General features: G+C 52.0%; 3 protein-coding genes and 1 long non-coding RNA gene across 10 annotated transcripts in view; 3 read left to right on the plus strand and 1 right to left on the minus strand.

Moving 5' to 3' along the window:
* The first annotated feature begins 2297 nt into the window (after window positions 1-2297).
* On the plus strand, window positions 2298-7390 carry LRRC3C (leucine rich repeat containing 3C). 3 transcript variants are annotated; one of them, XM_054000194.1, is made up of 2 exons: window positions 2298-2464; window positions 4756-7390. In XM_054000194.1, exon 2 carries the CDS (start codon window positions 4810-4812, stop codon window positions 5605-5607), a length of 798 nt encoding a protein of 265 aa, XP_053856169.1. In that variant the 5' UTR covers window positions 2298-2464; window positions 4756-4809; the 3' UTR covers window positions 5608-7390. The 3 variants fall into 3 exon arrangements, with proteins under 3 accessions (XP_053856169.1, XP_053856167.1, XP_053856168.1); XM_054000192.1 differs by lacking the exon at window positions 2298-2464 and adding an exon at window positions 2941-3029; XM_054000193.1 differs by lacking the exon at window positions 2298-2464 and adding an exon at window positions 3357-3462.
* Window positions 7391-9277: 1887 nt separating this feature from the next.
* ZPBP2 (zona pellucida binding protein 2) lies at window positions 9278-18678 on the minus strand. 4 transcript variants are annotated; one of them, XR_008440749.1, is made up of 10 exons: window positions 18566-18678; window positions 17497-17574; window positions 16866-16991; window positions 16397-16558; window positions 15423-15668; window positions 14337-14422; window positions 13575-13752; window positions 12369-12418; window positions 11995-12294; window positions 9278-10425 (listed from the first exon to the last, which is right to left on the minus strand). XR_008440749.1 is itself a non-coding variant. In XM_054000189.1 (9 exons), the coding sequence occupies exons 1-8, from the start codon at window positions 18645-18647 to the stop codon at window positions 12408-12410; spliced, it is 969 nt and encodes a 322-aa protein (XP_053856164.1). In that variant the 5' UTR covers window positions 18648-18678; the 3' UTR covers window positions 9278-10425; window positions 12369-12407. The 4 variants fall into 4 exon arrangements, 3 of the variants coding, with proteins under 3 accessions (XP_053856164.1, XP_053856163.1, XP_053856162.1); XM_054000189.1 differs by lacking the exon at window positions 11995-12294; XM_054000188.1 differs by lacking the exons at window positions 9278-10425; window positions 11995-12294; window positions 12369-12418 and adding an exon at window positions 12895-13036 and having other exon boundaries at window positions 15423-15641.
* Window positions 18679-18794: 116 nt separating this feature from the next.
* On the plus strand, window positions 18795-21178 carry LOC128819821 (uncharacterized). Of its 2 annotated transcripts, none has more exons than XR_008440751.1 (3): window positions 18795-19160; window positions 19933-20061; window positions 21092-21178. It is a non-coding gene; the product is annotated as an uncharacterized LOC128819821 (long non-coding RNA). The 2 variants fall into 2 exon arrangements; XR_008440752.1 differs by having other exon boundaries at window positions 19938-20061.
* A 422-nt stretch (window positions 21179-21600) lies between these two features.
* IKZF3 (IKAROS family zinc finger 3) overlaps window positions 21601-26153 on the plus strand; it is a 34286-nt gene continuing 29733 nt past the window's right edge. Inside the window, exon 1 of the mRNA XM_054000186.1 lies at window positions 21601-21660. The gene's annotated coding sequence lies outside the window, so the exon portion shown is untranslated. The remainder of the gene's footprint in view (window positions 21661-26153) is intronic.

Raw genomic sequence — 26153 nt, forward strand, 5'->3', positions numbered from 1 at the left:
AGAGTGGGACTAGGTGGTTTTTAAAGTCCCTTCCCACCCAAACTACTCTGATTCCGTGATAGCATGAAAATCCCAGCAGCAGCATTGTGCAGACAGCCCCGGCAGCGCTGCAGGACACCCGGCCAAGGTCGGGGCTGGGAGCGAGCGCAGGATTCCAGCGCTGGAGCGCGGGGGAGACCATCTGGCTCCGCTTTTGTTTGCACAACCATCAAAGCTCACCGCGTGGGGCTGGCACGGCCCACGGGTGCCGCAGCCATCTGTGCAGGGCTCTGTGTGTGCCTGCTGCCGGCTCTCCCAGCAGCGGAGGGGCAGCGCTGGAGCCACTTTGGGCTGCAAAGCCCCTGCCCAGAACCGAGCAGAGCCCCTGGCAGTGTGTGGGGCCCGAGCGAGGTGCTCCCAGCTGCCTGCAGCCCTGCCGGTGCCACTCGCAGCCCCCCGAGCTGGCACAGACACTTTGCTCGGCGCAGCCCACGCTGGGTTTGGGTGTTGGCCCAGGTGGAGTCACAGCGACGCCGAGGTTCCCAGAGTGCCCCAGAGCCTCCAGGCTGGGCTGTGTGTCCCGACCCTGTCTGCATCCATCCTGCCTCGGCTCCAGCCGCTCATCCTGACAGGGCACGGCGAGAGAGCACGGAGACCCCGCGGGCTGCCAGGGCCGGGGCTGCCTGGGTGTCACATGCCGGCACCGTGCTGCTGGCAGGGCATGGGGTCACTTGCCGGAGCCAGAGCTCAGCAATGTCTGCTTCCAGAGGGCTTTGGGCACCATGTGGGGCAGAGCAGATGAAAGGCCGCTGATTGCCAGCCGGTAGAGCCGCGCTGTCCCCGCCCGGCTCCTCTGCGGTGCCCTCTTGGCAGAGCGCGGTGCGGGGATGCCGGTGCGGAGGCGGGGGATCCCACGGGATCCGGTCCTGCTTTGCAGGAGATCCACGCACGCACAGCAGGCTCTATTTTTATCCTGCTCCTGCCTGACTGAGCAGCTCTCTCCGCGGTGACATCTAATTTAGCAGCTTCCCCGCACCCCGCTGGCTCCGCACGTGAGGGGGAAGCACAATGCAGCAGCTATTTTTAAACGGCCATAAATATTCATCGCTCTCCGTGATGCAGCAGCCGCCGCTGCCGGTGGAGCACGGGGGGGGGGGGACCCGACCCGCTCCCTGGGCTCCCCACACCGCGCTCACCCGCCCAGGGAACACCGGCACCGGGGGCGGGGAGTTCCCTGCGGGGATCCGGCCCCACCCGCTCACCGGCAGCTGCACCCGCGTTCAGGGGGGCTGTTCCCGTGTGGATTCCTAGGCCTCGTGTGCTCCCAGCCCCCGCCGGTGCCGGGCCGTGCTCAGCTCCCGCTCTGCCCGCTGCCGGTCCCGCTGCCCGGTCGATGCCGGTTATATTTAGTTCCGTGGTGGCAGCGAGAAGCCGGTGCCAGCTATTTTTAGCCATCCTGCGGTGGGAAGGGTCTGCGTGGGTCGTGCTGCACTGCAGGTTTTGTGCTGGTGGGTGCCGTGTCCTCCACGCGGGACCCCCGTGGGGTGCAGCCCTGGGGCTGCTCCCGCTGCCGGGATCACCCACGGCCTCTCCGGGTCCCAGCTCGGTCTCCCCACGCACCTGCCTGTCACCTTGGCCCCTCGGCCCCGTCCCGTGGTGTGCGGCTGTGTCACCGGAGCCGCCACATCCCAACGTGCCCATCCCAGCTCCTGCTGCGTGCAGAGCTCCCGGCGGCGCTGGGAATGGTGATGGGCAGCCCGGGGCTGCTCCGCTCCCCGGCCGAACGGGGAGATGCCAGAGAAGTGTTTAAGAGCACCAGCTGTGGCTGCCTGCTGCTGCCTGCCGGTGTCCCGGGACAACCCTGCCCGGTGAGCCCGGCACCGGTTTGGCGTCAGGCTTGGCTACGGGCATGGAAACATCAAAAAGACCTCTAAGATCATCGACTCCAACCAGCAACCAAGCACTGTCACCTTCACCACTAGACCATGTCCCCAAGTACACATCCACACGTTTTTTTAACACTTCCAGGGTGCCAGACCCATCAATGGCCTGGCCCCGGGGGAGCGCGGGGCTCCGGGGAGTGCGCGGGTCTCTGGGGAGGATCTGTCCGCGGCCGTGGCTGGCTGCCGTCAGCTTCCCTTTTCCTAATTGAAGCGAGATCCAGGCCAGGCGCCTCCTAAACGCTTTATCCCCCCGCAGCAGCGGGAGAACGTCAGTGCCCGGGGCCGGGCTGTCCCGCCGCGGAGACCCGGGACCGGGGCAGCGGGAGCCGCGTCCCTCCCGGCGGCCCCGGGGCCCGGTAACGGCGGCCGCTCTCCATGGTCCTGAGCCAGACTCGCCGGTGCCCTGGGGCGGCGGGACCCCGAGCCGCAGCCCAGCCTGGCGGCCCCCAGCCCGGAAAGCTGGGGGCTGGGCTGGGGACCCACTCCGGTTCCCCTGGATCTCGCCCCGCCCGGTGCCACCGCCGCGGGTTGGGTTTCCCCGAGTAAGCGATGCCGGTGCGGGGCGGGCACCGTGACCCTGCTGGAGTGGGAGTAGGGGGGTCCTGCTCCCCCCGAAGAGCTGGGGAAGGGAAGAGGAGATTTCTGAGGGGTTGCGGGGGCAGCACCGGGGGGCGCCGAGGACCCAGGAGGCCGGGCGGAGCCGGGCGGGCTCCCACCGGAGTTCGGCGGGGACGCGGGGGGGCGGAGGACATGGAGCGTCCCGGGACGCCCCGGCACCAACTGGCCCTGGCTCGGGGGTCTCGGCAGCTCCTCACTGGGTCTCTCCGGTGTCTTCCCGCTCTTCCCTGTCTGAGGACCCGGGGCAGCGCTTCTCCCGTGGAGCGAGGAGCTGGGAAGGCTTCGGGCGCGGGGCCGAGGGTGCTCGGCGCTGCACGGCCCCCCCGGCGGGGCGGGTCGGGGGCGGGGAGCCCCGGGGAGGCCCGGGCGGAGGATCCCGCCCACCGGCCCCGCCGCCGCCGCCGGCTCCGGGGCCGCCGCGCTGCGCGGGGCGCGGCCGCTCCGGCCCGGGGCGCGGGGCCGCTCCGCCGCCGGGGGCTGCACAGGCAGGTGAGTCCGCAACGGGACCTGCGGTGGGGCGGGAGGCGAGGAGGGGAGGGTCGGCAGCGCCGCACAGAGTGGAGCTTCCCCCGCGGAAGCACCGGGGCTTCCCTCGCCTGCGACGCCCCCGGTGCCAAACGGGGCCGGGGGGATCCCCGGGCATCCCCGGGCTCACGGAGAATCCTGGCGTCCGTATTGTCCCCGGCTCCTCAACGGCATTTCCTGGGGCTGGCGGCGACCCCCGGCGTCGGGCTGGAGATCCCCGCGCCCTGCTGCGGGCTGGGAAACCCGCGGCGGGGCAAGGGCTGGCTGGCCGTCGTCGCTGCCGCGTCTGGTCCGCATCCCACCCACAGGGGTGTCCCGGTTCCGTGGACGAAGCGGCCCCCTCCCGGGACACCGGGTCCCGGCTCATTCTGGTGGTTTCCCGGGCAGCGGGAAGAGGGTACCAAGGGGCTGTGTTCCATCTCTGGAAGACTTGGGGGGCTGGTGCAGTGTGGGCTCCGGGGTCCCGGTGCCTTTGGTGTTCCCTGAGCTCTGGTTCCCTCTCAGGACCCTCCTGGATCCCGGGGCTCTGGTAGTGCAGGAGTCAGCTCTGCACAGGTGTGGTGACCTTGGGGTGTGTTGGCATGGCAGGGCTGTGTGACAGTGCCCAGGACTCGGGGTGCTCTCCTGCCTGTGCTGTGGGGACCACCAGACCGAGGAGCCCCGGTCAGCACCCCGAAGCGGGCTTGCCGGTGTTGGGGTGCTCCGGGGAGCAGTGGGACCAGCAGGCAGCTTTGCTGGTGGCGTAGCTCGGGGCTTCCACAGCACTGAGCTCTGCCCGACGGGCTGACACAGGTGCCCGTTAGCGCCAGTCGCTTTGATTGTGGGATGGTGGGAGAGCACCTGGATCCTGCCCTCAGAGCTCCTCTGCCTAGACCGACACAGGGACCCCTGGACGTGGTGGGACCCAGGGCTGGGAGAGCCGGGCAGAGCTCAGAGCGCTCAGACACGGCCCTTATCTGCTGCCACCACCCTGGGAACTCGTTGCATGCTCAGCTCCAGTGAATTTCCTTTTTCTGTTTTTGTTTCTTTCCTGCTGACGCTTTTCCCCTCCGGAATCATGGATGGGGCCCATGGTTACGGGGTGGTGTGAGCAGCCCGACCCCACGGTGGGGTGGCAGCGGGCAGGGCACAGCAGCACCCAGCACCCACCTGTGCCTGTCCCCTCGGAAGGAGAAAACCCGCCGCGTGTCCGCGTGTGCCCCAGGCGCTCCTGGAGAGTGGAGCCGGGAGCAGGAACCTGCTGAGCCGCTGCCTGCTCATGTTTTCCGTGGCATTCCCCGGGGGCCGCCTGCAGCGGCTGCTCGCCCGGAGCCGGGGCTCGCGCTGGTGCGTCCTCCGGCCGCCGCAGGATGCATCGGCCTCCTGCGAGCCGCGATCGCGGCGCCGTGACCTTGGCAGGGCGGGAGCTCACCCCGCCTCTGGCTCAGCCCGAGCGCCTCCGGCTGTTACAACCCAGCTGCCGGCGCAGGAGACGTGCCCAGCCCCTGGGGCCTGATCCTGCCACGCAGGAGCCTAGAGAGAGGTGATGGCCGGGCACGGGGGAAAGTGTGAGCCATGACAGCTGTCCTGGTCCCCATCCTTGTCCCTGCTTCATGGCTAGGGTCAGATGTGGTGCTCACAGTCAGCGCAGTGACAGTTCTGCCCCTGTCTCCCCTAGCCTGACACTGTCCCCTTGTTGTCACTGTCTCAGATGTGCCAAGTCCAGCTGAAGCCACTGTGGGTGTGAGGAAGGCAGTGCAGCACCATGACTGCGGCACAGGGGCTTCTCCTCCGCCCCATCACCATGGGACTGCTCCTGCAGAACCTCTTCCTCCTCCTCCTTCTCCTCCTGGGCTCCTGCCTCCACCCAGCCGCTGCTTTCCCCAAGGGCTGTTACCCCTCGGAAGAGGAGGGGCTGAAGACCTTTCGCTGCAGCAACGCTCAGTTGACCGAGGTCCCCAGGGACATCCCCAATGACACCAACAAGCTCTACCTGGACTTCAACCAAATCCCCTTCCTGCCTCGCGATGCCTTCCGGGACCTGCCACTCTTGCTGGAGCTGGACCTGTCCCACAATGCCATCGCCAGAATTGAAACTGGGGCTTTCCAGGGCCTGGCAGAGCACCTGCACTCTCTGGACTTGTCTTCCAACAGGCTGGTGTCGGTCAGCAAAGACGCCTTTAGCAACCTGAAAGCCAAGGTGAACCTGTCCAACAACCCGTGGCTGTGTGACTGTCGGCTGCAGGAGCTGATCCGTGCCGTGGAGCTGGCGGCCGACTCCTCGGGGGGCATCGTGTGCGACTCCTCCACGCAGGAGGAGCACGTGGGCAAAGCTTTCCTGCAGGTCATTGCTGACACAGACTTCTGCAACGTGTACAAGAAGACCACGGACATCGCCATGCTGGTCACCATGTTCGGCTGGTTCGCCATGGTGATTTCCTACCTGGTTTACTACGTGAGGCAGAACCAGGAGGACGCCCGGCGGCACCTGGAATATCTCAAGTCACTGCCCAGCAAGCAGCGGCGATCGGAGGAGTCGTCCACCATCAGCACTGTGGTGTGAGCACCAGCATCCTGCAGGACATGGGCACGTGTGGAGCTGGGGACCAGCCACTCCAGGGGCTGTCACCAGCCACTGGCATCGCACAGAGATACTAATGGATTTGTTCTGTTCTCCTCCTGGCAGCAGCAGCCGTGGCTGATGAGTCCCTGGCTCTGGTGGGTGAGGACGGGGATGAAAATCAGACATGAGCACGGAGGATCCGCAGCATTCTCCCAAGTTGTGGAGGACTGGAGCAACCTGGAGCATCCCCCTGGCGTGCAGCCATTGCTCCGACTGACTTGGACATTTGGACTTCATCTAAAACTTTTTATATTTCCTTTGCAGAGATCCCTTGGGGCATTAATGGAATCGATGTTTTCATCTCTCCCCGGCTCCCCCTTGGCTGCCCAAGGCATGGTACGGCAGCCCAGGGCAGCCTGGGCCCGGGTGTCTGCTGGGAGGGCAGTGGGGAGGAGCAGTACAGGTGCAAGGCCAATGCCCTGCCAGGTCACTGGCCCTGGAGGGTCACGGACTTCGAGGGCAGCCAGCGGGACCAAGAGGTGGGGCAGGGGGTGGGGACGCACCGGTTGGTGCCGCCCCATCTTCCGTTTCATCTCCCTGCCCCTTTCCCGGCGCTCAGGCCAGGTGGGGCAAGGGCTGTGGGGGTCCCCACTCAGACATGGGGGCACTGATGGGAAAACCCAGGGCCTTTCCCCTCGAAGTGTGGGCAACGAGAACCAAACGGGGAATGAACTCCCTGGGGCAGAGCCCTTTGGGGCTGCCAAGGGATGTGGGTGCTGATGGAAGGGCAGCTAGGGGTCCTGGCAGTGGGTCCAGCCCTGCTGGGATGCTGGGGGAGTGGGTTTCCCCTCGGTGCTCTCGGGAACCACGTGGGAGGGTGTTTGCAGCACCTTTGGCCATCTGCTCGTGTCACTGCCAGAGGGGAGCTCCCACCTCACAAGCTGCTGACCGGTCACTGTGATGGGAAGCAGGATGGAGGGAGCTGCCACAGCTCCTCTGTCCTCTCCCCACTCCTGCACTGCTGTCAGGAGCCTGAATCTCCCCTAAAATATCCCAAAGTCCCTTCTTGACACTTCCAGTATTGGGCTGCAGTTTCCTGGTGGCAGTGGTGGAGGTGATGCTGAGCACAGGGCTGGCACAGGCAGGGGTCAGTGCCCATTTTGGGCATGCAGGGTCCAAGTGGCAACTCGGAGCAAAGCCAGAGCAGCTGCCGACTCTTCCACCTGCCTGTCTGGTCTCGGGGACATCTGGTTTTGCTGGTTTTGGCCTTTTTTTAAACCAACCAATGCTAAATTGCCTTAACTCACCAAGAGCACCAACCAAAGCTGCTGGAAGCTCCTCTGTACTGGGCCAGACCTGCCTTGTTGCCAGGCCCAGCCTCAGCCCCTGGTGTGGGCAGCCCCAGTCGCTGCCTGGACCCTCGTGCCTGCTGTCGGTGGGAGCCGTGGGACTGAGCCGGCCAGGAGCAGGGCCCACGCCCTTCCACAAGTGCCTGATTCCAGCACAGAGCAGGAGCTCTGCAACGCACAAACACCTCAGCCCCAGCTCCCATCCGGGCGTCCCCGCAGCCCCAAGGCAGCTCCTTCCCTCTCTGCAACAGGCTGAGGAGAAAAGGGGCTGGGGGGGACCCGACTGAACCCCCTCAGGCTGCTCCCCCAGGCCACTGCTTGTGCCCGCAGCATGGGGGATGCCGGGACCACCCGACCCATCTGTGTTTGGGTTAAGGGACATTTTAGTTCTTACTTTATATGATAATAAAGTTGGCTTTTACTTTGGAGCCGGAGGCCGGCGCGTGCTGGTGTTGTGTCTGTGGGTCACCTGGTGACGTTGTGGCTGCAAAGGACGGAGGTGCCCGCGACAGCCGATGTCTTTGTGGGCAGGCGCTTGCAGAAACAGGACACCCGTCCCTCCGGTAACCCTGCCCCAGCCTTCAATAATGAACACCCGCGGCTCGGCTCAGGTCGCTGGCGCGGTGCCGGTCCCCGCGGCACCCAGGACCCCGTGGACTGGTTTCCCAGGGCTCTGCTCCGCTGCCTGCCCTGCCGTCCCCACCCGAGCAGCCCCCGGCACCGCGTGGTGCACGGGCAGGATCCTGACGGCCGGGAGGGACAAGCCCTTCCAGCACCACGGTCCCACCGGTCCCCACAAGAGGCCTCTCCGGTCACAGCCCCGTCCCGCTTTGCCGGCGCCTCTCCCCGCGTGATCCGTGCTGGAGTCTTGTGCTATGGAAGGTGAAACCCGGGCCCTAACGCAGAGTGACAGTTCTCGCTCGTGGGACATTAACCTTGTTTGTCACTCGGCTGTCTCCAGACGCAGACCCCGGGCTCTGGAGCAGATGGCTGCCGTCCCCCGCTCCGGTCACTCCCTGGGGATCCTCCTCCCGCGGCTCCAGGAGCAGCTGGGGACGGCTGGGGGACACGCAGGACACGTGCCCCCAGCTGCCACCCTGTCCGTGGGGCCGTGGCTCCCTGGAGTCCTGCCGGTGTCCCCTCTCACGGGGCTGGATGATGCTGAGTCCCCTGGGGTCAGCCCTGCTCTGGATCCTGTCTGTGGAATTATTTGGATGGAAACCATCAGGCTCATGACAGCCCACACTGATGAGCACGGGGGAAAGGAAGTGGATTCCAGGGGTTTGTCTGGATGTGGAACAGCCACTGGCCTGTGTGGGTGTACAGGGGGATAAAACACATAAGAAGTCTAACAAAAATCTGCAGTAAGATTTGGGAACGTAACTTGGTGTGGGATGGAAGTGTGTAGGATTTAGGCTGTCAGTACTGTCAGATATTTAATCGGGTGTGACAGGAAATGGGGAGAACAGAAAAATGACTTTATGGGGATATTTCCTGGGGGTGCTGTGGCCAACCTGGGGTCTCGGGAGCAGGGGGACACAGCCTGCCAGATGGCTTAAATCTCAAGGAGGGATTTTTCTCATCTCACTCTCTCCAGTTGCGAGGTGCTGTGGGCCAGATCCTGCTGAGAGTGGGATCTGGGTACAGTGGGTACGAGGGGCTCAGTGTTAAAGGCAGCACTTCTCCTTCAGCAAGGAATTAGAATCATCCCTTTTAATACCCCTCTCCGGGTAATTCGTTTCCTGACGTAGATTTATCCACAGGGATCAGCAGCAGGAGAATTAACAGCGTGACCTCCTTCTGTGCATTCCAGCGCGCCGGTAAATCTCCATTATTAACTTCCAAGGAGCTCTGCCTGCCTGGTCATTAACCGGCCGGTTTCCTCTCCAGGATGGAGGAAAATGTGTCACTGGGGCAAGATCTATGACCTGAATCCTCTTGACAGGGATGACCCTTTACCTGCCTGGCCCTGGAATCCCTTGGGATCACAGGGATGGAGGAGTGTTCCTAGGAAACCCCCAGGATATGCTGGGGACACCCTGCCGGTGGGTCCGTGCTCCCAGCAGCAGGGCTAGAGGCAGGGGGGGGCTTTGGGAGAAAGTTTTGGGAGAAAGTTTTGAGAGATGCCCTGTTTTCCCCTGCCTACAAGTGGATCATGTTCCCAGACTGCATCCTGAACTTTGAACTGATTAGATTTCCAAGAGGGAAGGAAGGATGTCTAATTGTTTAATTTCCACAATTAGAAAAATATTTATCAATAATTAGGAGTGATGGCAGCAATTACACTGGGATTAAAGCCAGGCTACACTTCATCACCCGCCTTTCACTCAGGGACCTTATTTATTTCTTTCATCCCCCAAAAAAATCCATGTACAGCTGCATTGCTGCCAATAATGAATCATCCATGTTCACTGCCTGCACAGGACTCATTAATTGATGATGCCAGTGGTTCTAGGAAGGCTGCTGGGCACATCATGTGGTCACTGGGCTTGGGCAGGAGAAAATTTAATTTCAGTGGGTAGGAAAACAAAGCAGAGTTAAAAATCACAATAGCACTTCCTGTGCCTGTGGTTGAGAGCTCAGTGGTTCAGCCAGCCACGCACTCCCCTCCAGACTCCCTGGTAATTTTCCTTCTCATCACTCGTCCAAGGCAGGCATGGCTGAGTCCAGGGTTCATTTTCCAACAGCTGTTCTTTTAGGATAAAGTTGTACCAATTAATAAAATTGTGTGACCCTCAAAGTTTTCACTCTCAGAGGGAAATGTTGTATTTCCAGGTATTTCTCATGTCTCAGATGACCCAGGACCATCAGATTCCATGGTCTGGGGCTCAGCTTCATCCTCCTGTGGAAGCACCAGGGACCTGTATCTGTGGCACTTTCAGTGTCACCTGGGCACTCTTGGAACACCCCTGACTCTTGGTCAAGCTTTGTTTTCAAGCAGCTTTCCACCGAAACGGTTCCTGGTTGTGTCCTTGGAGGAATTCCTGGGGAATGGATTAGCCAGGGCTGCACCACACCCATGCCAGGTGTGATGAGTACCTGGGATGTGCCAACCCCAGGGCACCTGCTCTGCCTGCTTCCCACAGCCCCTCTCCTTATCACCTGTGAGTAGGGGTCATGAGTTGTGTCCTGGGCAGGTCTGTAGCTCCTTCAACTCCTCTTGGCTTAAATTTAGAGGAACATCTCGATTGTGGGTTAATGAAGCTGCTGCAGGGAGTTACAAGACAACTTTCCCACCGGAGCCAAAGTGTCACTGTCACCCGATGGACGAGTCCCATCACTGCTTGCAGGCAGTGAATGTCTGAACACGTGTTCCTTAAGTGTTTCTCAAGTGGGTTGTTCCAGGCAGCTTTGATGGGAAAACAATGGGCTGCAGCTTCCAGCTGGCAGATTATTCCTGTTATTTTTGCCATTTGTGGATGTTTCAAAGCTCTCGTGTGCTGTCAGTACGTGCTGAGATCCAGGAGGTCTGTGTGGAGAAGAGGACAGGAAGTTTGAAGTTCTAAATTTATTATTTGTGAGGACTCCTCAGTGTTCTCAAGGTGTTGTGGTGGTCCTTGGCACAGAGTGAGGTTGGAGCTGTGGGACCAGGGCAGGTTGAAGTGGGGGTTCAAAGGGCTGAGCCTTGTAGGGGTGATGGAGTTGCCCCACCTCACCAAGAGCATCAGGCACAGCCCAGCTTTCCATGATTCCTCCTGTAAAGCCAGAGCCAAGCAGAAGAGGAGGATTTGAGGAGAGTTTAAAGCAGTGAGGAAAGATCTTGCAGAGCTGTTGCAGCTGTGGGAGGTAGGGAGGGATGGGAACAGTTGAGGTGAGAGCTGATCACAGGGATTTGTATATCCTGAGGTGTGACAGGGAAGAGAGAGGTGTGAGGGATGGTGTCAGCGAGGAAAGGCTCAGCTGCCGCCGCAGGCGCCCGGCTCCAGCCGGATGCAGAGGACTTTCACACAGGAAAGGTCAGAGAGAAGCCACTTCCTGTCAGGTTTTTATGAGTCTCCACAGAATTACTGACACAAACTCCTTTGCAATGTGATACTTAAATATTTGAACTATTTTTAGGATCATAAAATTCCAAGATGGTTTGGGTTAGAAGGGATATTAAAACTCATCAGCTGCACCCCCTGTTGTGTATGTTAAGGGCAGGGACACTTTCCACTGTCCCAGGCTGCTCCAAGCTCTGCCCAACCCGGCCTTGGACACTTCCAGGGATCCAGGGGCAGCCAATGCTCCTCTGGGCAACCTGTGCCAGGGCCTCACCACCCCCACAGGGAAGGATTATCCGTGTATCCAACTTAAATTTTCCCACTCAGTTTGAGGCCCACTGAAGAAGTGGAGGTGCTGTAAGAGCTTTTAGGAAGGAGTACAGTTCATTTGTGACTCTCCACAGCACTTAGTAGGTACTTACAGCTTTTTTCCCTCATAATTGATGCATGTGGCATTTCCTCCTGCTGAAATAGGCCAAGAGGACCAGGCAGCACCGCTGAGCCCGGCTGCTTCATCTGTTTCAGCCTGAGCCGTGCGCGGTGTCCAGTTGGCAGCGAGGATAATCAGCCCAAGGGCAGTGGAAATGCTCATTACAGCACACTTTATTCCTTAGTATTTAATAAGTAATGACTCTGAAAAGCTCGGAGCGGGGTCTGTGCCCGTGCCGTCTCCTGCTGTGTTCCTGTCACTATGGATAAGTTAAACTGGGTTGAATCTGGTCGATTTTTGGATGAATACCCACCAAGGAATTTCGAGATGTTGTAAGAAGTTGGGGTTGTTGAGTGGGAGATGCTTCTTTTGCTTGACTTAGTTTTCCTTTGTGAAAGAAAGGAGGGAAGCTGAGCACTGCTTTCCACGGCTCAGTGTGTGCAAAGAAACTGAGTTCTCTGATGTCCCTCAATAAAGTGAGTCTGGAAGGTAGAAACTCCCACAGGGAACAGCTTAGAAAGAAGCTCTGAAAGCCCATGTTCCAGGAGCTGAGGCTCAGCTGGGGCTGGGGAACAGTTGGAGTTACACATGAATTCTTGATAGTGGTCAAAAAATCTTTACTCACTCTGTGAGCAGGGTGATGGATCGCTGCAGATCCAGCAGCTAACCTTCCAAAGCAGGTTGGGGTGAGGTTGCTCTGGGAAGAAAACGTTCCCATTAGCTCAGTGCTTTGGCAATTTGTATCATCCGGTGAACTCGTCGGGAATTCACAGCTGGTGTAAGAGGATCGTCTGTTCCTACAGCACCTGGGGCCAGCCGGGCCCTGCACGAGGGTTTGGTGCAGCTGAGGGGGAAGATGCAGCAGGAGGAAGTGGAAGAGGCTCTGCAGACTCTCTGCTTCCCTCTGGAATATTCCCTCTTTATTCTGGGGACAAGGAGAGAACCATAACCTAGGTTCTTAATCCTCCTGAATGGTGGGCTGTGTAATCTGTTACTCACCCTCTCTTTTGTCTTGGGAGGCCTGATTTTCCTTTCTCCTCATGTCCAGGCTGGAACATTTCAGAAACAGTGAAAGAAATGTGGGGGAAAAAAAAAAAGGGGGGGAGAACGTAATGTTTTTAAATCTCAAAGATCAAATACTTCTGTTAATATCTGCTAGAAATTCCTCACAGAGATTTTGGCATATGCCAGTCTGGCACATAACTCCACCACAGCCACCTGCCATCCTGCCTGGAATTGTTTGCAGCTCCTTTGTGTTCTCTGAGCAGCACAAAGCTGTGGCGTGTCTGGTGTCACTACCAAGTAACAGACTCTGCACTAAGCCACGTGACAAACTTCCTTTTTTCCCCATTTAATTAGTTTTCCTTGCATGAACACTGTGTTTTAAGCAGTGCTTTTTCCAGTCTAAGAGGTCCCTGAACACCGGAAAACCTAGGGGTGTATGAATGAGGATGATTTGTTCCAAAGGGAACGAAGGATTCCAGGACTGGCAACTAAAATGAAAAGAACACCACAGCACCAAGAATTCTTTCACAGCTGCTCTTTGGCTTTCCAGCCTCTGCCAGTTTAATAGCAGGATTTTGCTCCATACATTCTGGCTCGAGTCCTGGCACAGGTCCGACACATCACCTCATTGTTGGGACTGTAAGTTCCAGGACCACAAACCACTGTGAAGAGAACAGAGTCGGGGTTCCAGCCGCTTTCCCCCTGTCTCGGGGGGGCCATCAGACATCCCCATGAGCCTTCCCAGTGCCCTGTGGGAGCTCCTACCCTTCCAAAGCTCCCTGAGCCTCTGGCTAAATCCCCCCAACTCTACAACCTGCAGCAGGTGCTGCAGAAGAACTTGAAAAATCAGCAGAGAATTTTCTAGCAGGACTTCCATGAAGGGAATTGTTTCTTATGGGCTTTGGATCCTGAGGATTGTCACTTACCAGTGACACCTGGAAGGAAAAAGCCCACTGCACTACTTCTACTTTGCTTGGAAATGCAGCTACACCTGTGAATGCACTGACACGCTCCACTGGCTCATTTCCTATCATTACTTTAAAACTGTAATGTGAATATCTTCCCAAAGGATGAACAGAAATATCCTTGCTTTTGACCCCAATATTTCCCTCCTCCTCCCCCCCAGAGCTCTGTGCCCAGCTCTAATCAGCTATATTTAAATCAATGAGCTATATTTAAGTGGATGTATTTTATATTTACCGCAGCAGCTGGCGCAGTTCTGGTGGGTGTGGTGGCTTTTCCCAAAACCTGGCTGACAGCTGTCGATGGGAGTCATGGAGAAGCTGTTGTCCACGTACTGGATTGTAGGAACAGCCTGAAACTCGTGCTTTAAAACGTGCCTCAGCTGATGGAAAAACTTCCCAATTTGCTCTGCTGCCTGAAATTCAGAAGTATTGGGAGAATAAAAGCATAGTCGGTTGATTTTTGTTGATTTAAATATATCAGGAAATATTTTCTAGTCCTGATTTCCACACACTGACTTGTCACCTTAACTGGGAGAGTTCCTTGGCTTCAAGGGGCCTGGATTCAGAACTAGGATGTGAGCTGATCTCAGGATTTAATATTTAGAAGGCAGAGAGAACAGATTTTAGAAATTGGCTACAGTAGACTTAGTTTAAATTGCATTCCATTGACCAAATCATTAATCAAAAATTTCATTTAGAGGACTGGAAGCTCAATATAAATAATAATGTTTATCCTGCTTTATTATTAGAAGCAAATACAAAGCAAGTAATGAGCCTGATGTTTTAACTGTTTTTTTAAAAGCTATTTGTATCAATTTGACTTCTAAACCCATTTTTCTTCCTGAATGGAATTACTTTAAATCCATGAATCATCACTTACAATATTAATCCCACAAAATCTGGGTAAAGATGGATTACTACCAGTCATATCTGCAGGAGCTAAGGCAGAGGTGGGTGCTAAAGAGGCAGAGAAGACACGAGGTGACTGACACAGAACCTGTCGGACTCTCCTGTTTGTCACATCTTCACAGTCATAAAGAACCCCGTGGCAAACTCCTTCCCATCCTGGTGCAAATGGATTGACTGTGGATGGAGGAAAGAAGATCCTTGAAAAAGGGGGGAAAGCATAGACTAGGTCCTTGTGGTTTCTATCCAGTTCCTTCCTTTGTTTAGTAGGAGTCAGAGGTCAACCAATATAAAACTGGGAGGAAATACACTAAGCAGAGCTAATGGAATGAATGTCTCACATAGCAGCCTCAGGGTCCTAAAAGGGCTGAAACTTTATGTAAAATTTAAAATCTTTGGGTCATGAACGTTTCTTAATTTTACTTAGGGAAAAATATCCACAAAACTTCCATAAGCTGTTGGATAGTCCCTCTTACTGTATGGTGAGAACAGATACAGGAGTGAATGTGGTCAGAGAATTAAAGAATAACTACCTTCCTTCAGTGACAAACCACCTCTAACTCAAGGCAGCATCAGGGCTGATTTAACTTTTTTGTGAGGTGAAACCACCTCAGTATTGCCATGAGGCTCTTGCTTTAGCTCGGTGCAGTTTCCTAGAATCAAACAAAAAATTCAAGACTGGGCTGGATGGGACTTTCCACTTGGTCTAGTGGAAGGTGTCCTGCCCCCTGTGACACGGGGGGAACTGAATGAGCTTTAAGGTCTCTTCCTACCCAAATCATTCTATAATTCTAAAACCAGAGTGGTCCCAGACTTACTAAAAATCAAATACTGAAAACCTAAATATGACAGTGACATTAGGGCATATTATGGGCTGTCTCCTTCCGACAATCCTCTCTAATCGTGATAATAACAGCTCTCTCTAGGACTGTAAAAAGTTGAACGCTAAATTTAACATAAAACCTGCGTTTTAGCTCCATCTGTGGGCAACAAAAGAAAAGTACAGGGACTCCAAAAAAAAAAAAAAAAAAAAAAAAAAAAAAAAAAAAAAAATCAAACCCGGAACAACTTTCGGAGGTGCTCTTGACTCTGCTGTTTTTCAGACATCGTTTATAGCACCCACAAGCTGCTCATAAAAATAAACGATCCCTCCCAAACAAGCACTGAAATCGGTTACCTAGAAAATTAACAAACAGCTCATACTGGAGGCCGTTCTTTGGTGTCCTGATAGAGTGGCACTTGTAGGATGCCTCTGTGATGTGGCAGGTCAGGTGGGAGATGGTGCTGTTGAGGATTTTTTTTAGCACCTCGATGAACAAGCCGTTGCTTCTCAGCTTGCATCCCGTTGTGCTAAAGCGGACAGACACCTGATAGGCATGGTCAGCTTCCCTGTAGGCTGGGAGGAAATAGCTTGGGTGTGAATCTAGGGTGTAATCACAGACTGAACCTTAGACAGATTATCAGTTCTTTGTATCTGAAATCTGGGCTTTTATTCAAAATTAAATAAATAAATAAAGCACTGTCATTAGTTATGTCGCAACACGTTCGTCCTTGACAGAGCTGACTCAATAGTAAGAGACATTTTAGTTTGAGGTATACAGGAATTTTTGTGCTTACTGGGGACTCTATTCCCAATAACAGAAACAAAAAAAGGAGGCAAATAGTAAAATGGCACAGAACCAGCATGTCTGCAAAGCTGTGTGTCTGAAACAGATTGGTGCCAACTCTATGCAATTATGGTGTAGGAGTAATGCTATTAGTATTTTTAAAGTTAATGTTTCTCAAGCATTTTTTGGGGTTGTTATGTTGGGGGTGGGAAATGATGTTGGTGCAGAGTGGTTACAATAGGTGGAAGGGGCTCAAATGCAGATCTCAGATAACTCTGGAATTCTTGCAGTTAATTCTGTACCTAAGGGTAGAAATTATTTTATTGCCATATATCCTTGGGAACAGTAATATTAAACTTTTTCCAAAACCATGAAAAGGTCCATGTGTGTCTATAAGTAAAAAAAAAAAATATTTTCTATTACGGGATAAAATTTTAACTAATTATTTTGGTGTTTTTTTAATCAAGCCTTGCAATAAACACAGAGTTCACAAACCCACCAATCTGCAAGGGCCATGTGCTTACTCCTAACTTTGCAATCTTACCATAAACCATGAATTTATAGGCTTCAACCATTTCTGTTTCCTCCTGTGTTGTGGTTTCGATGACTTTGTGGGAGAGAGTACAAGTGTAGGCACCAGACATTGACACCATGAAACCCATCACCATCAGTTTCCCTGTCTCTGTCAGATTCACATAGCTTTGCCCTAAAATAGAAATATTGGATTACCAGAGAAGTCCACTTTCTGGTGCATTTAGAACATTTGAAGATGAAATCTTGCTCCTGTGCGTAATGACGCCGGTTCAAGTTAGCCTGAAATGATCTAAAATTTATGACTTTTAGGATTTACTACAAATTTCCTTTTTAGCAAAAGTATTTGTAACTTTTAGAGGGAGTAGGGAAATGGAGTTTAATGTCAGAACTTGTGGAAATATCTGGCAAAGGGCTAAGAAACCACTGAGGGGTGTGAATAGAAACAAGACAAATATGTGATATTTTTAGTCTGAACTAACCTTGTAAATCTCTTCCATCTGGACCCGTCCACAAGTAGTTGGGATCTATTATTCTTTCTTGAGAAAGAGCCAAATCCATACAGACCAGGAACGGGCTGTTTGTGAACACCTTAACATACACATTCACTGCAATACAGAATCAGGTAAATTATGTAAAATGCTGACATTGAATGAAATCACAAAAATAAACAAACAAAAAAACCCCCAACAAACAAACAAAAAACCCCCCTATAATTGAAAATTGTGTTTAAAGTGTATTTTTCCATTTTGGACTTGCAAAATATAGTATTAAAGATTAATCTCCATTTGTTCTTAATTAGTATCCTGGAACTGTCCACAGTGTGGCTGGTGCTGACTGGTAGAGGGAGACACTCGTGTCCCACACACAAATTGTGGTACAGGCATAAAAAAAGCACCAGATTTTTCAGTGAAACCCTCATTTAGATTTTAAATTTTCATCAGTGCTCCCAGCAGCACTATGGGACAAATATATTTCCATCTCCATCCCCCTTTTTCTTGCTCCTACACATACAAGCTTTCATGTGTACTGCTGCTACATAATGATCCCTGGGCTTAAAACCCCAAATTCCAGTAAAAACTAAATCTAGATTGGAAAAAAGGACAAGTTTACCTTCATGCCTGGTGTCACCATAAACTTCATTCTTTCCAATTAAATCAATAGATTGCTCTTCCTTCTGTTCTGCTCTCACTGTAGGGAAAAGTAATTGGAATATTAGAGATCAATCTAAATGTGTGATTTTTAATCCTTTGTTTCACCCTGGCTTTTGTCTTCTTTTGTTTCTTTTGCTTTACTTTTCCTTTTCCCCAATGTTTTTTTCTTAGCAACAAGCAGGAGCCCTTGTTTTTGACCTGTCACTTTTAAATTGTTTTAGTGTCCATGTTGCAAACCTGCCTGGATGTCCTAGATTCCAGACCAGATGAACCTTCCTCTTTACAAAAAACCACAAAAATAATTACAAAATCTGACTATAAAATGAAGGTTCTGTAGTATCACCCTGGGCAGGCACAGGGCAGGGATTTCTCAGCCCTTTCTCTTCTGGAAAACTGCAGGCTGATGTTGGGCATGAAGGTTTCTGTGACAAGAATCCCCAGGAGAGGTGGAAATTATTGGAATTAGGTTTTTTGTTTTGTTTTGTTTGGTTTGGTTTGGTTTGGTTTGGTTTTTTTTCCACGCCATGGGCACACTGGGCTGGTCCTGCCTGACTGTTATGTCCCAGGGTTGAGCCTGGGGGACAGTGGGGTGTCACTGGCACCTATGAGAATCCCTCTGAAGGGGCTTTAGCTCCCTGTCCCCTCTTAAGGGGCTTCCTCACCCACTCTGAGGGAAGGTTCCATGGGGACATCTGCCCCCTATATTGATGGAGCAGTACCCACCAGTGGGGTATCAATCGAGCCCACCTGTCCCCTCCTGAGGGGCTTCATCTCCCACTCTGAGGGAAGGTTTTTTTGGGGACATTTGTCCCTCACAGTGGAGAGGTACCCACCAATGGGGTGTCGCTGGAGCTCGCTCTGTCCCCTCTAACGGGGGCTTCAATCTGCCACTCTGAGGGAATGTTCTATGGGGATCCCCCCCACCCAGCTCAGCAAGCGGCACCCATCCCCTCCTACCGCCCCCTGAGCGCACCGGCCTCACACCGACACAGCCCTGCAGCTGCTTCCCCGCCCCGAGCCCCGCTCACCCCATCCCGCCGCCACCACCACGGCCGCCAGGCCCAGGAGAGCGCCCGGGGGGCAGCGGGGCCGGCGGCCGCCCCCCGCCATCCTCCCGCCGCCCCTCACAACGGCCGCCGCGGGCGCGAGGGGGCGCTAACGGCCCCCCCCCCCCCCCCCCCCCCCCCTCCCGCCGCCGCCATCCCCGCGCGCGCACGGCGCTTCCCGCCCTTTTTCCTCCCCTCAGGGGCTGAGGGCGGGAAGGGTGGGGTGCCCCCGCCGGCGTCCCTCGCTCCTTCTCCGCTCCCTCGCCCACACCCCGTGCTTTTTATACTGTTTTTAAAGCATTCTGTTTCCTCGACAGCACTCCGCGGAGTTTTTTAAACAGTATTTTGTTGTGGGGAGGGTTGTTTTTTTTTTTTTAGTTTTTTTTTTTTTTCCCCTCGCTTTCGGGCCCTTGAGGCGCTTGGCAGCGAAGGTCGGCCCCGGCCGCCCCCTCCGCTCCCGTTGTCGCCCTTCAGCCCCACATCGCTCCTCCACAGTGCGCAGTGAGCTGTGTTTTTGACTTTAAAGTGATTTTTCCGGCTGTGGGACAAGGAGAGGGAAGTACAGGGGGACAAGGGGGTAAGAGGCTCTGTCACGGCTTTGTCCGTCAGTGCTGAAAACCTGCCCTGGGCTATGGAAGGTGTCCCTGCCCATGGAGGGGGAGAGGGGGGGGAACTGGATGAGCTTTAAGGTTCCTTTCAACCCAAACCATTCTGTGTTTCTGTCACTTGCTGTGAGAAAGACTGAAAGTAAGAGCTGGGCACATCCTGTGGCTTTTCCTTCTGACGGGCTGTGAGTACTGGCTGTTCTCCAGCTGCAGGTTTCTGTAGAAAGTCATTACAGGACACATATTTTTCCACTTAAATGCAAAAAAACGTCCCTTTCAGCACCTAAAAGGGCTCCAAGAGAGCTGGAAAGGGATTTTGGACAAGGGTCTGAAGTGATAGGACAAGGGGAACGGCTTCAGCTAAAAAGGGGAGATTCAAATTGGATATTGGGAAGAAAATCTGCTCTGTGAGGGTGGTGAGGCCCTGGAATGGATTTACCAGGGAAGCTGTCCTTGTAAATGTCCAAGGCCAGGCTGGACAGGGCTTGGAACAACCTGGGGTAGTGGGAGGTATCCCTGCCATAGCAGGGGTGGAGCTGGGTGGTTTTTAAAATCCAGACTCCTCTAGGATTCCGTGATTCTGCCACTTGTTGAGGCGAAAGTAAGCGCCGGGCTAATAGCGTTGGCTCGAAAATGAAGCCAAATGCCACAGTATCACTGCAAGTGACTTTCAAGCCAGTTACATGCTTTGGAAAACTTGCTATGTCTTTGAAACTTTTAAACATGTAACTATTTTGTTTCTAGAGCAGGTGATACAAAAGCACTCCAGAAGCTGCTGACAGGGCACGGAGGGTCCTCGCACTTGACCGCCCTGCACACTCCTAGACACTCAAGACCAGAACGGTGGCCAAGACTCTGGAAATTAGCAAAATAGTATTTATTCTACATACCTAGATCATATTTATCACAACAGACCATGCTGGTGTCCAAAAATGATGTCATAGTATTTGCATAACAAATATGGAACCAACCAGTATAGGAATAAGAGTTATTCTTACAGAGAGCTGTGAAAGTTTTAATGTTTCTATGTAAAAAGAGCACTTAAGTTATTAGTTTCCTTTAATAAAGAAAAAAAAATTGGTAAAAATACAAAAATAAAAGTGTGAAAAAGGAGGTATGGAGTTATTGATGGAAAACAGTTCAAGTCAAGCTTTCTTCTTCCTTAGACCAACACATTGACTCAAGTGGTCAGTTAAAGTGTAAGAACTGTGTCAGGGTTTTCATTTTTAATGTCCTTGAGCTGCTGAGCAGGTCAGAACCGGGACCACCTCAGACGATCCCACGTTCCCACGTGCTGAACGCTTTCAGTTTTACTCAAAGTGAACATTTCATGCTGACACTGTGCAGGCAAAATGATTCAGTTTGTAACGTGTCTGCTATAAACGAGTCATATTTCAGCCCGAGCAGCCTCAGTTCCTAAGAATGTTTATAGCTCCTTTCAGGTCCTGCACAGCCCATCAGTCCCCAGGTTGCTAATTATTATGAAATAGTATCTCTACTATAAAGCTTTGGCTGCAGTTTTGCTTCTTTATAAACTCATAGTCAGTGTTTTTAGCCAAATGACTCATTTATTTTCAATGTTATAATATTTCTAACTCCCAGACTGGTAAATTTTCCTTATAGAATTGTAAGCTTTAGTGGGGGAGAAGGGAATGGGTTATTTTTAAGAACAGAAAGTGTTGCAGGGAGGATTTAATAGGACAAAATGTGAATTCGGGTATTTATATTTGTGTTTAAAACCTGGATTACTGGGGTTGGGTTGTTTTTTGGTTTTTTTGGGATTTTTTTGGGGGGGGGGTTGGTTAATAGAGTATCAGTAGGAAATTATAGAAGAGGACAAAAATCTGCAGTTGTAAACTTGATCATGGAGTGAGACATTAAAAAGCTGAATATTTTATCCTAGGAAATATGTAGAAAGATTTCCAGGAGTGCAGAGTCAGGTAAAGGACCTGTTGAAGGGCTCTGGGGAGCCTGCAGACCACAAGTTCTGTCTCTGATCTTTCAGGTGAGTGATCCAAAGGTGGGATCACACTAAGGAGGGTCACAATTAGCACTGGGGCATTTTTATAAGCTGGGAAAACCAGGCTTGTGTGACTTGTGCCCTTAAAATAAAATAAAAACAGAGTGAAGATACAATTGTTTCTCTGAGGGTAAACATGTGGGAAAGTAGGGATTTAAATCAGAGAACAAATCTGGCAGTAAGAGAAAATGGCCGTGGATAATCCTGGGATGGAAACCAGAGGTTTCTGATTGCTGCACAGCAATCCTAGGACTTTCTTAAAATTTGTAGAACCAGGAAACCTGCCTAATTATTAAATGACTCTGGAAGGGGATTACAGAGATTGTCTGGAATAGCCAAGAATTGCTTGATTATCCCACTTATTTTTTTCTTTTTTACACATTTCTAGAATCTTTTTTCCAAGCAATGGAAAAGCAACAGTGTAAGAAGCAGCCGTTGGCACCACACAGGAAGTGAGTAGGAGAATCATGTTTCCATGTTGTTATCCTGCTCCTGATCTATGATAATTTGTGCTGCCTTTGGGTTTGGATCCAAGTGATGAGCTCAGATCCCGATTTCACTTCTCACTTCATTAACTGGTTTTGGGCCTGAAGTGATCTCTAAATGTCACCTGCTGCTACCCCCTGCCCCAGCAGGAATATTCTCTCAAAGCTCTGTTCAGGCCCAGTGTGGAATGAGCCTCTTTTTGGAGTCTGTACTAGAGGACTTTGAAATTCATATTTGTTTTATTTTATTGAAGAACTTTGTACTTTGATTTTCTGCTAGATAGCAACATTGTTTTCTTAAGAAAACCATCTCAACCTAAGTTCTCTTTACTATTATCTCAGCCATTTAACTTTAACACACAGTCCGAGGTGTGCCCATTCTGGGGACAAAAGTGGCTGGGGGCTCCCCCGATCTCCCAAAACAGGCGCTGTGCCCTCCCTGCCCTGCCGCTGCCCTTCCCGAGGGGCGGGAGTCCCCTGCGAGCGGCACCAGCAGCGGCTCCAAGGCAGGCGAGTCCGGACCCGGCACCGGGACCGGGTCGGCTCCTCTCCCCGCCGCCCGGCGCCGCTCTCCGCCCGCCGAGCGCCGAGCACCGAGCCGGATGTCACGGTGACGGGCGGGAGGCGAGGCCGGTGCGCTCCGCTGGCAGTCCCGAGCCCGGGCGGGCAGGTGGAGCTGGGACCCGCGAACGGAGCATGGAAGGTGAGAAACGACCCCGCTCTTACCCCGGACCCTCTGTCCTGCCGGGGCCCGCAGCGGCTCCATCGCCCGAGGGCTTTCAGCCGCTTCTTCAGCGCTTGCTGCAAACAATTCGCAGGCTCCGGAAAAGAAATCGAATCGCGTGTAGCAATTAAACGGGAAACGAACGGGGCGTTTTGCCCCCTCTCTGTTTAATTTCAGAGATATCACAAAGCGCGTGATAAAGCCAGGGTTTAGAGCGCGCTTTATCTGCTGTTCGTATTCCGGGGTTTAACGAATTCAAGGATGTCTTCTTTCTTTTCACCTGTAAAACATGCCCATAATATTCAGAGCCAGCAAAAACCGATCTGGGAGTTAATATTGGGTTCTGGAATACTTACCTGTCATAGAAAAGCAGTATTTCTGGTGTTTTTAACAATCCTGGCAAAGAAGCTTGGCAAAGCATCACTTGGTTTCTTATTTCAAAGGTGGAGATTCTTACTTCTGCTCAGGGCTTTAAGGACTCCAGTTTAGATTCTACTCTGTCTCAATGACTTGAGGGTTTTGATTATTTTAAGTTAGCTGCAGATGGCTATTTAAAAATGCATTTTCCTTTGCTGAAGGCTTTTTAACTATTTTCCGGTAAATAATCACTCATTGAATCTGACTGAATCGAGAATGTTGCTGTTGGAGAGAAGTAATTAATGATTTGAAAGAATGGGTTTGAAGGCACTTCGGCACTTAAATATGCAGCTTCATTTTCCTGATCGAGTTTGGATTGCTGTCTTTTTGGGAGGGAAAGTTTGTGAGGTGTGTTGGAATAGTCTGCAATTAGAAAATAACAACTTTTCATTATAACTGAGGTTATCTAAGAAGTCCTTTCTTTGGTGTTCTTATTTCTTGTGTGCTCAAAGTGAATATGGAAATGATCCTTCAGGTTTTGGGTCTGCACTTGAGGATGATGAGGATCCATTAATGCGCCTGAGGGTGCTGGACTGGGGGATGAAGTTAGTGCAACAGTGCTGTAATGCCTTATCCTTGGATACAGTAACTTTCAGGAGTGTTTCCATGGGCCTTGGACAAATCTCCGTGCCCTGAGGACAGAGGGATAACACGGCTGACTTGGATTTTCCACACCCAGTGCATGGAGGTTTGGTAGGGTCTCAGAGGAGAAGACAGGCCCTGGCAAGAGTGGGTGTTTGAACCAAAATTTGTCGTTAACTTGATTGTATTTCTCCGTGAGTGGTTTGGTTTTGTGACTACCAAAAGAATTGTCCAGCTGGAGCTGTCAGCTCCAGGTTCTGGGCTCGGATCAACAGGTTGGATCAGGAGTTGGACTTTGATGATCCTAGTGGCTCTCTTCTGACTCAGGACAGTCTATAATTCAGGATATCCTATATTGAATCGCTGAATTATTCTGCTGGGTTTAGGAGGTTGTATGCACCAATATGAAAAAAATATCCTTAATTATACACTGCTGATCAGTGTATAATATCAGTGCTGATCAGGATTTCTTCCCAAAATGACAGGTGCACTTAAAATGCCCATGACGTTTCACACACTGCATGGAGCTTAAGAGCAGCAAAGTATCAGAGACCCCATAAAGAGTTTACTTGGCCCAGGTGCCTTCTTCAGAAAGCTATGGAGGCTGTGGATGATGAAGAAGTATATTCAGTGAAGACATCAGCTAGAATTTCTCTCCTTAATGGCCCAGTGTGGGTTGAAGGTGAAAAACTTGTTGGAGTGGAAGAGGTTGAGTGGTGTACATAGTGAAGGCACTGACTTCTGACAAGGAAACTGTCTGTTTCTGCTCCATACTCTGTGATGGAAGGACTAAGAGCAGATGGGACTTTCAAAGGTGTCTCCTTCCCTGTGCTGTTGAGCTGAAAAGTGCAGCCGGCAGGAAAAAGGCAGCATTCTGGTTTCATTTTGGGGACAAACAGGTGAAATTATAATAATTCAAAATATACCTCCCATTCTGTATTAAGGACAGAAAGGAAACAAGGTCATCAGTGATTTGAAAAATATCCATTTTTGGGGGGTTAAATTTCTGCTTGGCTCTTCTGGTCAAATACCAGGATAAAGTATGATTAGTGTTGCATACTAAAATACCACAGCACTTTTTTAGCAAGCTATTTGAATATTTTGGCTCCCTTTGCCTATTGGTGTAGAACACAGGATGGCCAAGGATTGGTTTCGAAAGTACATGAATTTTACTTCTGCTTTGTAAATGCACATTGTGCCTCAGCTGCAGCACACAGAGACGGGCGTCCCCTTCCCATGCACCCCAGCCAGTGGAGCTCTTTGAAGCTTGGGAAGACAAACGTGTTCTGTAAGTGATTTCCTGCCTTGTGTTTTTCTGAACATTTGGTAGAAAAATAACCTTATTGGTATAGAATCAGGGGTGGAATCTACCCACATGTTCTCCTGTCACCATTAAGGACTTAGGATAGTCAGGAAAGAGATCTGAGGTTAAATATGAAGATATCTCTAAGGCTCTAAGAAGCTTCTGGAGACTGATGCTGTAAAGAAACCAGGTGCTGGTGAGGGGAGGCTGGAGGCTTGAAAGTGAGACAAAGACCAGGACGTTTCTCAAGCAAGAAGAGAAACATTGTTTGTCATTGTTCTTATCTCCTCCAAAGGGTTATCCTGCCCAGCAGCCATCATGGGCATGCAACTGTTGTGTTCAACAAAATCTGAATAAATTCACAGACTCCATCTCAGCAGGGAGGAGATGAGGGTTTCAGGAGGCTGGGCAGGTCCTGCTCGGCTCTCGTGGGGTTCAGGCAGTGCCATTCTCCAGCAAGTTTTCCTGCAGCTGCCAGGGAAACCTGAGGAATCCAATGGTTTCTAAAAATATATAGTTATCCAGGAATATATGTAGAACTATTGGAATTCAAGAAGTCATGTAGGGGTTCTAGTTTTTTCCTCCATGACCTCCTGGGAGCTCAGGGGAACGCAGAATTGCTGCCAAGGTTTCAACGGCACCTTGGGGCTTCAGCCTGGGGCTTTGACCCCCATCACCCAAATGGAGCAACTGTGCAGGGATTCTGAATGCAATTAAAACCAAAATCAGATGTTGCAGAATAAGGGAGATTTCATTTAATTACGTGCAGAATTACAAATTGTGTAATTTAAGTGTCTGTATTTATGGAATCACAGAAGGTTTTGGGATGGAAGAGCATTAAAGCTCATCCAGTTCCACCCCCAGACATGGGCAGGGACTGCTTCCAGTACCCCAAGTTGCTCCAAGCCCCATCCAGCCTTGATCACTTGAACACTTCCAGGAATGGGGCAGACACAGCTTCTCTGGGCAACTTATTGCAATGTAAAGTTAAAGTCAATATTAGAGAAAATTTTGTTCATTTACCCAGAATTTACCGATGTTTTCTCATCATTATTTGCTGTATAAATTGGCCCATTTGTTTCTTTGTACCTCAATTTTCCTGGCATAACAGAATGAAAATGAGAAATTAAGGACTATAACTATACAGTTCCTTGATCTTTCTTATTCACTTCAAAATATCGATTCAGTAAATATCTGAACTTTTTGTCATTGATTCTGTGACTATCTTTATGATGCAAGGCCTCTATTTCGTTGCACACATTATCCCCCCCTCTATTCATGCAGTTTTTTTGGAGTACCTCTTCTGATACCATGCTGCCTCGCTGGAGAGTTACCAGAGCTTTATATTTTAACGTTGCAGAGACCACAAAAAAGTTCCATATGCAGAGGAGGTAAAGACAGATAATTATGGGGTAAATGTCACCCGTGGTTAAC

The sequence above is a fragment of the Vidua macroura genome, chromosome 27 (genome assembly GCF_024509145.1).
Source record: "Vidua macroura isolate BioBank_ID:100142 chromosome 27, ASM2450914v1, whole genome shotgun sequence".
Lineage (NCBI taxonomy): Eukaryota > Metazoa > Chordata > Aves > Passeriformes > Viduidae > Vidua > Vidua macroura.